At 34.7% G+C, this 12,958-nt stretch overlaps 2 protein-coding genes across 3 annotated transcripts; one reads left to right on the top strand and one right to left on the bottom strand.

Moving 5' to 3' along the window:
- Window positions 1-754: 754 nt before the first annotated feature.
- On the bottom strand, window positions 755-3,088 carry LOC147848978 (pentatricopeptide repeat-containing protein At3g59040-like). The gene is made up of 4 exons (XM_087337904.1): window positions 2,981-3,088; window positions 2,432-2,831; window positions 1,164-1,454; window positions 755-1,075 (listed from the first exon to the last, which is right to left on the bottom strand). The coding sequence occupies exons 1-4, from the start codon at window positions 3,016-3,018 to the stop codon at window positions 794-796; spliced, it is 1,011 nt and encodes a 336-aa protein (XP_087194030.1). The 5' UTR covers window positions 3,019-3,088; the 3' UTR covers window positions 755-793.
- A 4,480-nt stretch (window positions 3,089-7,568) lies between these two features.
- Window positions 7,569-12,724, top strand: LOC147848977 (E3 ubiquitin-protein ligase PRT1-like). 2 transcript variants are annotated; one of them, XM_087337912.1, is made up of 7 exons: window positions 7,569-7,671; window positions 7,767-7,795; window positions 7,922-8,101; window positions 8,658-9,095; window positions 9,974-10,198; window positions 11,376-11,440; window positions 12,148-12,724. In XM_087337912.1, exons 1-7 carry the CDS (start codon window positions 7,631-7,633, stop codon window positions 12,457-12,459), a joined length of 1,290 nt encoding a protein of 429 aa, XP_087194038.1. In that variant the 5' UTR covers window positions 7,569-7,630; the 3' UTR covers window positions 12,460-12,724. The 2 variants fall into 2 exon arrangements, with proteins under 2 accessions (XP_087194038.1, XP_087194039.1); XM_087337913.1 differs by having other exon boundaries at window positions 7,620-7,671; window positions 7,960-8,101.
- The last annotated feature ends 234 nt before the right edge of the window (window positions 12,725-12,958 follow it).

The following is a 12,958-nucleotide window of genomic DNA, read 5'->3' as shown; positions in this document are numbered from 1 at the left end:
AAACACTATAATATGTTGGAGAGATATAAGAAGGATTTCTATATAATGAATCAAACACTACAGTGTATTCATCCGGTTGGGTTGTTGACATAAGAAAATGGTTTAGAAGATGGGGTATGGAAAATCTTTTAGAGCTTTCGGGTGATACTGTGCAGTATGTAATGATTGAGGAAAGGCTGGTGTAATCATTAAGGATGAAGTGAGAAGATGCATAGAGGACAAAGCTAGAATACTACATTGCAAATGTCAACCCCAAATGTTGGTCTCAATATAAAGCAAGAATGCCTATTGATTGTATCCAACCTTATCTCATTACCAATATGAGTTGTAATGCTCATAGAGCCCTTACGCTACTTCGCACTCGATCTCACAGGTTAGGTATTGAAGTTGGCATCATGGCATCAAAATGTAACGAATTTGAAAGCATGTAAAGTATGCAATGAAGGCATGGTAGAGGATGAATGTCACTTGCTCTTCACATGTTCGCCATATAGCGCAATTCGTTCAAGATGTGCTGACATACTAAGAGGGAGTGATAACTTAAGTGCCATACTTAAGACACAATCTAGAAGGTTGAGCTCATATGTGTATGCTTTAGTCACACATAGAGACTTTGTACTTCAATTTATAAATACCCCTTTTTAGGATGGAGACACATATCAAGAACACATGTATACTTTGGTCCCATAGGTCAAAATTGGTCTCTTTATGGACGATAAAAATTGTAATTCTAATTCTAATATCAGTCTCTACAAGTTTATGATTGAGATGAATTAATAACTATGTGATTAAACTACATAAGAAGGCTTGGGGTTAACTCTTTGACCAATACCTGTCGGAAGACACTCTCTGTATCTTTCACAGATGGTTGACAAGAAAGCAATGTATTGAAGGTTATGACTGATAATGGAACATCCACGGCTTTCATCTTTCTTGATAGCTTTGCAGCTTCTTCTACCTTTCCACATTTCCCGTAAGAATGTATCATCAAGTTGAACATCTTTTGATCGGGTTTAACAATATTTTCTTCTTCAATCTTCTGGAATAACCTCTCTGCATCTTCATATTTTTCACCCTAATTCAAAAACGAAACCCAAAAGACAATAAAAATCTGCGAGTCAAAACAATCTCGGACGACCAGAATTGTGTCTAGTTTTTTCTACCTTTACAAAAGCTCCGATCATTGTTTGATATGTTATTTGGGTAGGTTTCGGTCCTTCTTTCATCATTTTGTCAAGGATACCCTCTGCCTCAGAAAAGAGTTTTTTTCTGCCATAAGCTTCAATTAGAGATGTATAAGATGCAACGTTCGGTTTGAAACCTGAATCCTCCATTTTTTTCATCATCTTCTGCACTTTCTCATATTCACCCATTTTTCCATATGCAGCAATAATGAGGTTGTAATCCAGCTCACTGAATGTCCACCAATTCTGCTGTTTGAGCCATTCCAATATCTAGAAAGAGAGCACTTCGTAAAGATGCCATTTTACTCAATAAACCAGAAAGAAAGCATATTACTATAACAAGGGCATCCCCTTATTTATGAAATCATTCCAATCGATTCGGAGTATAATTTCTATATATTGTCATAATTATACAATCTATTGAGAATAGATTAAACTTATACGATGGGCATCTAAATGCATGATACATCTGACCATCACTTTATTTTATTGTAGGAGTCCAATTGGTGCAAAATTTTAAATGGGAAAAGGTTATTTAATCTAAAGATTATGTTACATACTAAAATATCATGATTCTATTAGTGAATAAACTTGAAAAAATTAGGACTGGCATGGTCATGATATAATTCATTGTGCTGTATTGTGAACTTCCACTTGGTAACAGAAATTCTTCACAGTATGTGCTCCATTGAAGTTAAAGTAGAATTCCCCGCTCAATTAGACTAAACTTTTGGCAGCTAAATCTGTTAAACTTTAAGATAACGGTAAAATCAGGAAATGCACTTTGGAAATTGGAGAACAACAGATGTAAGGTCATGTGGTTGTAGCCCCCTGACTACATGTGATCTGCAAACGGACTTTACGAATGTGATAGCGACACATTCGAGGTAATTTGGTTGTAACCCTTCATATTTCCTAAATCTTGAACTTTAGCAAATGGACTTAAGAAAATACAATAACACATATTCAAGGTCATGTCGTTGGAACTCCTCAACTACCTACAATTCTTATATTTCCTAGAGTCCATGTCCTAAAGTGCATTTCATTAGTATATTCTTAACTCGAGCTCAACAAAGACCATCCTAAGAAAAACTGACAAACACACATCATAATCATCTACCCTAAGGGTTAACAAAACCCATCATATTCACCAATCATAATCACTAGAATCATAACAAAACAACAAAAGTACTACCATTCGAGCACAAAACAAAATATGGGAGTAAAGGAGCAAAAAAGAAGCTTACCTCCACAATTGATTTCCAGTCTTTGAGCTTCTTGAATTGCATAAGAGTGCCAACAACCATCTCCTTGGAAAGTTTTCCAGATTTACGATAAGTTCCAAAAACAAGTGAAACCGATCCTGTCTCTTCGATATCTTTCATCACATAAGACCACTGGTTTTCTTCATCACAATTCGGCTTAAATTTACTACTTCTTCCCACTTTCAATGCTATCTTCGCCTTCACGTTTGTCTTCTTATTCGACACCTCAGCTAAATTTGGCGTTGCTTCTTTCAGTCCAGCAGAATGCATGAGAATGAGTCCTCTGGCGTGAATATCATCCACGGGTATGTATGGAGATGAGGTCTTGACAATACCAAGAAAAGACCTAGAAAGGTCCGATTCTCTGATAGTGGATGGAAAACTGAAAGAAAGAAATGGTGGGTTATTTCCATAGTAACACAACAAGTCATATATACATGTGAATGTGTGAGAGATAGAGATGTAGAAACAGGAAAGCAAAGAGAGACAGAGTTGAGGAGTGTGTTTCTCTTTCTGCTTTTTTCTTTTTACCTGAGACTGTGGCGAGGAGCTTCCAGCAGTGTTTTCATGGCGATGGTTCGGACCACGAAGAGGATAAGATTTCTTCAGCTTCTCAAGGGAAGAAATTCTCTGTTTCCATACATCCATTTATATACATATGTATGTATATGCACGCACACACAGAGCATGGTTTTTGGAAATACCAAATATACCCCCACCCCTTCTCTTTCTCTCCCTAATTTATCATAATTCCCCAAATGCCCACCATTAAGGTTGATCATCCCAAAACATGAGGAGAAAAAAGGCTTACCAAAATAACAAAAACTAACCCCCCCCCCCTCTCTCATGAACTTTCCTTTCTTGTCACGAAATGTTCCGCCATTCTCATTATATGTCCATGAATGCCCGCCTGCCTGCCCGCCCAAAAGAGCGTCCATACACACTACACGAGGAATTACCCTTTTAATGAGTTAAATCTCTATTCCTCCTCTTCCTCTTCCTCTGCCTCTTGAGTGGTACATGTGGTTGTTTGGTGAAGAGCGTGAATTGAGGGGGTAGTTGGGGAAATAATGAACTATGGAAAGGGGTACTTGGGTATTGTTTCCTCCCCTTAAAATGCCACTCAAGTTTCCAATACTCGCAAAGATATCACACTTTCGAAATTTCAAATCTCAACATTGCAACTTTAAGATGATTAAAAGTTGATGATTATTAATGTCACTATCCATTAACAAATTGTGGTTAACATCCCATCATTTTATGTTGATAATTAGTTATTACGTTTTAATCATCAATTAGAATTAATACTTTATTAAAGAGTGTTTGATCCTTCGACACCATCAAAGTAGAAAACTTTTGATGGACAAAATATTGTTAAGTATTGTGCAAAAACATGAGGATGCATCAATAGATAATATTGTTTCCTCATTAGTCCTTACAATGTTTGGTTGGAATTTATTCATCACTATAAAAATAAAAATAGATGGATTATAATCACCAACCATTATTACAAAGGGCAGATGTTTATATGATTGTTTGGGTTGACTTGAGCCTCACTACATAAGCTTTAGTTCATCCATGCAAAGTCTATCAATAGTATTCGACTATGGTCAACTTCATCACATATATGAAAATGTCCTTGTTTGACCCTCCTCTCCATGGCATCGTGTAGAACCATTATCAACTACTACTTATCATAAACAAAAAGTTGTTATACCTTTCCTCACCAAAAGTGACAAATCTGCTATCAAGGAAGCTTGGACGTTTAACCACATTTACCAACCCCAAATGAAGACCATAAAATATCATCAATGTCACATTCACCTTGCCTTGGATATTGATACAAACGAATTCAAAAGAAGAATGGTTTACTTCATCTACAAAATCTTGACAACATCTCAAGATGTTGTAATAAAATGGATAGCTAGTCACTTTTTTAGGCTCCCAAACAACCACTCTGTTGTAGTGTTAAGTATCTCTTAGATATCTCACCAACAATGCTACAATCTAGGGATATGTTGAAGACTCATTATATAAGTGGGACAATATAGAGAAAGAGAGTCTAACATTGTAATGGGACAAAATAATAATATTTACAAATCGGTAAACCTTCACATGTGTGAAAGAGACACAATTTTAATTTAGTTAAATAAGGAAGAACTAGAAAGGTGACGTCATAAACCTTCTACAAGGGTTCTTCCTCATTTGATATATCTCCCTAGAGCTAAATATTAAGCCTCTCTCTCCTTAATCATTTCTCTAATTATAAGTTAAAATCCTAATCTTTGTATCCTTAATCACTTATAATTATATTACGTGAACTAATGAAAGATAGACCAAGTTGGTGAATTCTTGCCCCTTTGTTCGTCTATTGAATGCATGAAAACATGGTAAACTCTAATTCACCTCAAGTTAAAAGCCTTGTCTTGTATGTGTGATTAAGTTGAAGAGTAAGTTTGCTTTAGAAGTAACTTTGTGAGTAAGTAGATAGACAGTGATTAACACTCACTCTCCCTTGTCTCACTAACAAAAAGGTAAATGATGGTATGTCCATATGGTGGTTCTCAAGAAGAAACCTTGAGAAGAAAGTAGATTTTGGTAAGGATAACGAATCATCTTACACATTGGTCTTTATGGGTTTGTACCAACTCCCACGCTCCCATGTAACTAGTTCCCCACTTATCCTGATTCCTACCCTTAAACCATGAAAATTAGCTTTAGAATTAACTACCAAGGTTTTGTGAGGAAGAGATGCACATTAATACTCTTTAGAGACACCATTATGGTGGAATGATCAAAGCCAATGAAACTATTTCCGTAAAACCTTTATAATTATACCTATGTGATACCAATTCAATTCTCATTGTGTGCATTAACTAAGAGAGAGATAGTGTATGTTATCATTAAAAGTAAAGAGGAAGAAAACCACAATATCTTGACAATAACATATATAGTTTGAGAAGTACATGAGCCATATGTGTGATTACTTAATGTCAATCTCACATTCCATAGGTGCTTCTACTATGATCAATATCATTATTAGAAATTGATCACTAAAGCCTAGATAAATAGAGGGAATCTTTCAAAGGGAAAGAGAGATGATAGGTTAGACCTTTGAAGTGTATGCTAATGACAAGTATACTTTCAATGCTTTTACATTATGGTTTAGTGCTAAATGTTTGATTTGATGTTGCAATAATTCTAAGTGGAAGGCAAATATTATATTATCTTGTAAATTTCTATTTCTATTTTTTTCTAAGAGAAAAGTTTTTATAATGAACAAATTATCGAACGGATTATTGGGAACTGCAACCCATATCTAAACCACAAAGTTCAAACCACACCATTATCCGCTTGAAGTTTAGTATTTAAATAAGTTATAAGAAAGTATTTAAAAGGGAGTCACTTTCTCACTATGGGTTAACACATGATGCCGTGTTCTTGTGTATGTTCTACTGACTCTAACATTGTGCTTTAGAATGAAATTTTTATGTTGTGAACTCAACATAACTACCAAGCACCCTGATGGCTGTTTCCGCCAATGGCTTCCACCAGGGACCAGGTGCTGTAAATATGTATAGATATGGTACAAATTACTAGGTTATAAGAGTTGTTGGGATACTTTTGTTGAAAATGAGGTGGGGAGTCGGGACTATGACCACTTTGGTGAGAAGGCCAGAGTGAGGGTTGATGAATTTTTGGTGGTCTATGATGTAATTTGTTTGCTAACTAATGCGAAGTAGTGTTTTTTCTGGAAAAATAAATCAAGTAAAGGATAGTTTCGGAAGGACATTCAAACTTTCACTTCGTAAAAAGTAAAGAGGCGAGAGTGGTATATTCATTCAAATTTTGCATAAATATAAAAGTTTAGTTTTTGTATTTTATATATACACGTACATATACCACCAATTAATCGACGAAGGATAAGATAAAGAATGAACAACATAATTTCAATGTTGCGGTCACAGGTCAAATCTTCTAGAAATTGAATGACATGAATTATAATTTTGTTTACTATTTGCATAATCAAGATGTACCCAACACATAGCAACCACATTTGGTGATGATATTGAATAATATGTATCGAGCAACTCTCTTTTGACCTAAATTGTGAGACTAGTGTTTACAATCGTGAAAGACAAAGTTCTTTATTTTCACATTCTAGAAGCTTCTATATTAGGTAGATTTTATTATATTTTCAATTCGATGGAGAAACTATTCATTTCTTAATAGCAAAATAGCCATAAAGAACGTCTCATTATGTGGTGTTACTAAATCTAGACAATTAGAAAAGAAACGTTTTTTGCAAAGAAAATATAACATTCAATGAAACATACAACAAAATGTATTTTATGATATTGTAGCCCAACAATGTGGTCATATGAAACATGAGCTCACAACATTAAACCCCTCAAAATGTAGAACTCGGGGGACATACCATTGAACCTTCACATTTTGGTTCATAAAGAACAAAGTCCATCCGTATAATAGGTTCCCTTGTTTCAATAGTGTTTTGTAACAACTTTCATTAGAAAGGGGGGATGATGGTAGTTTGATGATTACTTTAATGTTTCTAAAAGGAAAACAAACTCAAAATGGGAAAGTAGCTTTATTTTGGAAAAAAAAAACAAACTCAAAATACTCACAAATTCTCAACCATACAAAGGAGCTCTTACGAATATTCCCAATAAAACATCAAGTCAAGTCAAGTCAAGCTTACTTGACTCAATTAGACTCGTAAGGTTGCATGTATAGAGTTTGTGGCATCCTAACTAGAATTTGGAAAATGGGTAATTTATGAGAACATGACAAGGTCAACAATCATCTATCCTAACAAAGAAGCATGAAATTTTGAATTCCTTAAAAACACTAGAAGATGATAAGACTTTTATACCTTCATTTATCCATCATTGGTCAAGTTTGATACACAAACCTTGACCTCTCCAACCAAGAAAGATGTCTATATAAATGATCATGAATCATCACTAAATGACCCACACAATTATAAGGGGAGAAAACCTTTTGCTAACCACAAGGAGTTCCTAACTGGTCACACACTTCGTTAGTTGTTTTTGTATCTGTATCTGTATATATTACATAAAGTCTCCTTATTCAAACACACACACACACACACACACCTCCTCCTCCTCCTCCTCCTCCTCCTCCTTATGCAAACATTTCATGGAAAATCATCAACAAAACTTTCAATGTTTGATTTGCTTGTAAGATTTCTCTTTAATAATAAATCTAAATATTCTTTTAAACAAATAAATAATTTAAGTTAACTATGCTAATTTACTTTTTATTTCACTCTCAGGGATTTAGCTTACAAACCCATCGTCCAATGTTAGTATTATTCATCCATATCTCCTTTCCTTCTTCTTCTTCTTGTATACAAATATATACATCACATCTAATCTTCTTTTTGTGTTCTTTTGTGGGTATTGAATGTAATGAACTTTATATTATCAGCCTGTGGCCACATGTTTTGTTTCTGGTGTGTCCACAAGGCAATGGATTCGAAGAAGCCGTCACAGTGCCCGATGTGTAGACGATCATACATCCATTTCCCACGTGTTTGCACGCTCTTGCATCGCTTCCTTAACATCGCATTCCCTCACGACTACCTTGCTCGAGCTCTTGAAACCCAAGGTATCTTATTCATATAAACCATATCATTGATAATTGTTCATCATACTCGAGCCGTAGAATCATCACCATGAGCTTCGGTAGGTGAGATAACTCATATGAGTCCTTGATTGGGGAAAGTCATAAATATGTGACTATTTTAGAGAACATGTGAGTTCACAAAAAAGTTCTTTTTAAGTACCTAGCACCTACAAATTGTTTTCCCCCCACCAAACCTAGTTAATAAACCTTGCTTATAGTGAACTTCTGATGTCAAGAGTTCGACAAATTTGTCAATTTTCCTCACAAAAACAATGCATAAAACTTATTCATCAACCCATCATTTGCTTTGTTAATAGCGCCAATTTCTATATGTACTTACCCTCTATCTAGAGAATGTAACCTTCCCAATTCTATTTGGTAGGCATTTTTATTAGACCTCTTCATTGCAATGCACGAAATGATTAAGGAAGTTCCATGGTGAAATTGTAATGGTAAAGTTTTGAGTTTTTTGCATGAATTAAGGTTAGTCTTCCACTAATATATTATTTTCTCTCAAAAATATAATATGATCTTATAGAAATGGAGGAAAAACTACAAGTTTTCTCACCAAGGATGGACAACCTTGGAATGGAGGAAAGACTACAAGTTTTCTCACCAAGAATGGGCAACCTTGGAATGTACAACCAAGCATTAATTGATGTGTATAAGACACCAACATCCATGCAACTTGATCAACAATCTAATTCACATAAAAAGAAGTTTGACTTGTTTCCTATATATGCCAAAAATGAACAATCAACAAAGGAGATAGATTGTCATAGAGAAATAATTAATCATGAGCACGAAATTGGAGCCAATCCATCATTGCGTGTTTTGAAACCTACCATGCTACCCAACACCTTGGAACATATGGTTAAAGACAAGGCAAATGACATTGCTCCTTCCTTGGACGACTTCCCATGTGCACTATGCGATAAACTCCTCTATAGACCGATAGTCTTGAATTGTGGTGAAGGTAAATTACAACGCCTCTCTCTCACACACACACATTATTGTAACAAAATAAAACAAAATAACATCATTCAATTAATTAACTAGCAATTTTCCCATGTGGTTTAAGACTGGTATAGTTAACATTACTAAATTACATAAAAGAAAGTGTTACATTATTACTTCAATTATTGAAATGAGTTTCGAAATGAACCATGGAGATACTTCTAAATGACCAAAGGGAAAAAGCGTGAGTGAATTCTAATTTCATTTTATATAATTCATAGAAAAGAATGAGTCACTAAGAACAACTCTTAGTATATGTAGAACATGAGGGGCTTTTGAGATTAAAAATAGCATCACCTTAGGGATGGCACATGCCTTTTGTTACATAAAATGGTGTTGTCAATCATATAGGTGATGACCCCACCATCTCGTGCATGATGATAGTTTCTAATATCTATAGTTTGTTGGCCTTTCAACTCATAAGATCTACATACCAATGATACCACTATAAAATCTTGACATGCATGATCTAGAACAAAACGTGATTTTGTTGGGGTTATTGTAGAACCCTCATAATTGTGATGTTGAGACAAAAATAAATCTTCTAGAAAGGCATACTAACAATTAAGTTGGCTTTCTGCACTCATAAATTTTGTATTATTTGAAAATTTGACTCAAAACATAGATAGAAACAAGATTTTACTCACATTTTTGTTCCCGCAATAAAAGCACAACGATAGGCATGTTTTTTCCTTTTTTTAAACATTGACCGCCTTTTCTCAATAGGCATAGTGTATGGGGCCCAACCAACCAAGTGTTGGAACAATCTATGGTATGTTAGGTGTTTTATTTCTAGAAATATGCTTCTAGACTAACACATTTTTTGAAACTTTGTAGCAATTTGCGAGTCATGCTTGAATACTGAAAATTCCACCATCCGGTTAAATAAATGCCCTTCTTGTGAGTGTCACCATTCTAGGGCATCACTCTATGTATGCTTGGAACTACATTACTACTTGCAAATGAGGTTTCCAATCCAATATCAACAACGGAAAGACGAGGTGTCTTCTCATTTCATTGAAGATACTTTTGATGATACCAAACATCGTCCAAGTCTTGATGGTGAGTGTAAATTGTAGTCGGGATATTATCAGTATGGTACTTTCGCTCCCCATAATTCCTAGAGTGCTACTCTTATTTACCAAATTCCAAGAGTTACTAGGCATTATTCGGCAAATTTGAATCTTCAAGGTTAATATTCAAAATTTTGAAGACCCAATAATATGATTGATGGAAGTATGAGAAAAGTAGTGAAACATGGACTATTAATTGCTAATTAAAACCTACAAGTGGTTTGGTGATTGAGGAAATCAATGTGCCTTCCTATAAATAACAATTACTTCTCAAAATGTGGTAGTTTTTGTAAGCACCCTATTAAATTATGTGGTGTTTCAGGAATTCAGTAAACTAGAATGGAATTTGTAGAATTATGGTAAATAAGAGTGGCATTTGAGGAAGTATGATATGCCATCAATAATACATGGGCCTATCCCTACCCTTCAATAAATTGTATTATATATGAATGTGATGAAACCTTATGCATTGTGATGAATCAATTATAATATAGTAGGGTCTCTCTTTCTCTCACTACAGTTTCCCTCATTTTTTCTCCTTGGTTTGGCTTAGGAGCACTACCTTGCCCACTTGCACTTCAATTATCTAGTAGCCTATCCATCAAAATTTTAAAGAGTCTCTAGTCATAATTAGGAAATCCATGCCACTGGTGGCAAACCTAGGGGACAATTTCCTTTGTCCTAATATAGATCTACAAACAATTCCCAACATGGGACAAATCCCATTTCGAAACATTTGCCTCTTTCTGAGTAGGTATTTCCTTTGGCATAATCAACTGAGTGTTAGCACCCCATCAAGATTATCTTAGGCCCATTATGTTACCTTGATATGTTAGGCCCTAGAAGATTCTCAATTCCTCAAGGTTGGAATCTTGATTCTCTCCGTAGTTGTTTATTTCAAATCCAACTTCAACATCCTATTGCTATGGGGCACATGTTGACATGGTAAATGACCAATCAATGTCATATGTCACACACCACTCTACACATTAACTTTGCTACTAACCCCCCTACACCTACACAACAATTATTCACCTATTTCATCCTATGTAGTCCTATGTGTTGTCCCTTGTAACCTTGTGAGCAATTGCAAGTTTCGTTAAACATTTTTCTTGTTGTTTGTAAATCTTATGACACCATATTTTCTGTTTATGGGATACATGTAGATGGTCTTGTGGAAGAGGAACAACTTGATTTAATTCACAAGGGAGTGGGATGCGACAATTGTGGGGTACGTTTCATAAGTTTATTGACAAAATTTGAGGTTTGTTGTTTTTTTTAAAATGAAAGATGCACCTTAGTATATATTACTTGAAAACTATACATACATAGAGAAAACAGAAGGAGACATTTCATCTCACTTATTATTGTAAGATACAAAAGTTAGTATAAGCATCTGATCAAACTGATGATGTCATATATAAAACAAGTAAAACAATACTATCAGCTATCCAACATAAAAGAAGCTATGGCATAATTCCACTTCGGACCAGTAGTTGTACCCGAAAATAAGTGAAGTCCTTGCCATCGATTCTTAAAGGCCACTGAATGTGCACATTGCACACATAATCTACCATTGCAAGCCAATGTAGAATGCAAAGAAGAAGACCACCTATGTTAAATTTAGCTCTTAAAGACGAGTTACATGTACACACGGTACACCTAACATTTTGTGTAAAGAAATAAAGGAGTTTGAAAAGGAATTTTATGAAATAAATTTTTTTATAAACAGACTTAGATGATTCCTTAAACAAACAAACAAAAACACATTCCTACTGTCTTCAACAAATCAGCCACTTTGTTCCAACAATGTTTGTTGTTGTAAAACCTTATTCTTGTGATGGAATAACTAAATTGATACTACATCTAATGATTGTAAAGATATTGATGTGAGATGTGTGTGTACTAATAATTTATATGATATGACATGCATTGCAGATGTTTCCAATTGTGGGAAGACGATATCGATGTAGAGATTGCCCTGAAAAAGTAGGCTATGATTTATGTGGATATTGCAAGGAAGCTAGATGCCACGATGGTCGTTTTAATCAAAAACATCAAATTCATCATCAACTAGAGGAAGTGATATCGCTTCGCTCAAGTACAAAGCAAGCCAGATTAGAAAGGGTTGGCCATATGGCTCCATTCATTTTGTCCCTTCAATCAAATACAATCCAACAACGTAGGCAAACACAAGAACCACAAATGTTGCATACAGATTTTGATGACTATGTCAACTACTTTTTGTAAAATACATTGTTATTCTCCTTCAAGGCTATTAACAGGACACGAAAATATTAGCAGCAGCCTGAACAACTACAAATTACAATTATGTAAGGGCATGAAAATATCCTATATGGATTCTAGAACAATCACATAATTAGGTTACATGACAGATAGAGCATCATTTCATCTAAGTTTCTTGTACATGTAATTACCTTGTCAATGGTTAGCTTTTTCCTAAAGAAATTCACTACATCCATGTAACACCTTTCTCTTTCTCTTCAAATATTTATTGCACATTTTCATGAAAAAAGCATGTAATCGTATTTTGATGGTAAGGAGGATATTGCATTTGTTATAGATATAAAGTGGATCAATTTTTTAATTTGCTCATGCTACTAAGTATAAGACATGCATAATTCTTGGAAAATTGTAGTATTCTAATAAGTTTGTCATCATGTTTTGACTCTTGAAAGAGACTAATGCATTCATTCTGGATTTATATGATACTCCCACAACCATTCAA

Source organism: Azolla caroliniana, unplaced genomic scaffold (genome assembly GCF_043228905.1).
Source record: "Azolla caroliniana isolate FFs.n. ecotype wild unplaced genomic scaffold, voAzoCaro1.0.p SCAF_160, whole genome shotgun sequence".
NCBI classification, from domain to species: Eukaryota; Viridiplantae; Streptophyta; class Polypodiopsida; order Salviniales; family Salviniaceae; genus Azolla; species Azolla caroliniana.
This window is presented reverse-complemented; position numbering and strand designations above follow the sequence as displayed.

What these genes read in the sequence shown, in the direction of transcription:
- LOC147848977 (XM_087337912.1), top strand. Translation starts at nt 7,631, where the DNA reads ATGGAAAATCATCAACAAAACTTTCAATGTTTGATTTGCTT. An exon ending in ACATCGTCCAAGTCTTGATG is followed by an intron (nt 10,199 to 11,375) that starts GTGAGTGTAAAT and finishes GGATACATGTAG; the next exon opens with ATGGTCTTGTGGAAGAGGAA. An exon ending in TGGGATGCGACAATTGTGGG is followed by an intron (nt 11,441 to 12,147) that starts GTACGTTTCATA and finishes CATGCATTGCAG; the next exon opens with ATGTTTCCAATTGTGGGAAG.
- LOC147848978 (XM_087337904.1), bottom strand. Translation starts at nt 3,018, where the DNA reads ATGAAAACACTGCTGGAAGCTCCTCGCCACAGTCTCAG. An exon ending in GCTCCTCGCCACAGTCTCAG is followed by an intron (nt 2,832 to 2,980) that starts GTAAAAAGAAAA and finishes TCTTTCTTTCAG; the next exon opens with TTTTCCATCCACTATCAGAG. An exon ending in TGATCGGAGCTTTTGTAAAG is followed by an intron (nt 1,076 to 1,163) that starts GTAGAAAAAACT and finishes TTTTTGAATTAG; the next exon opens with GGTGAAAAATATGAAGATGC.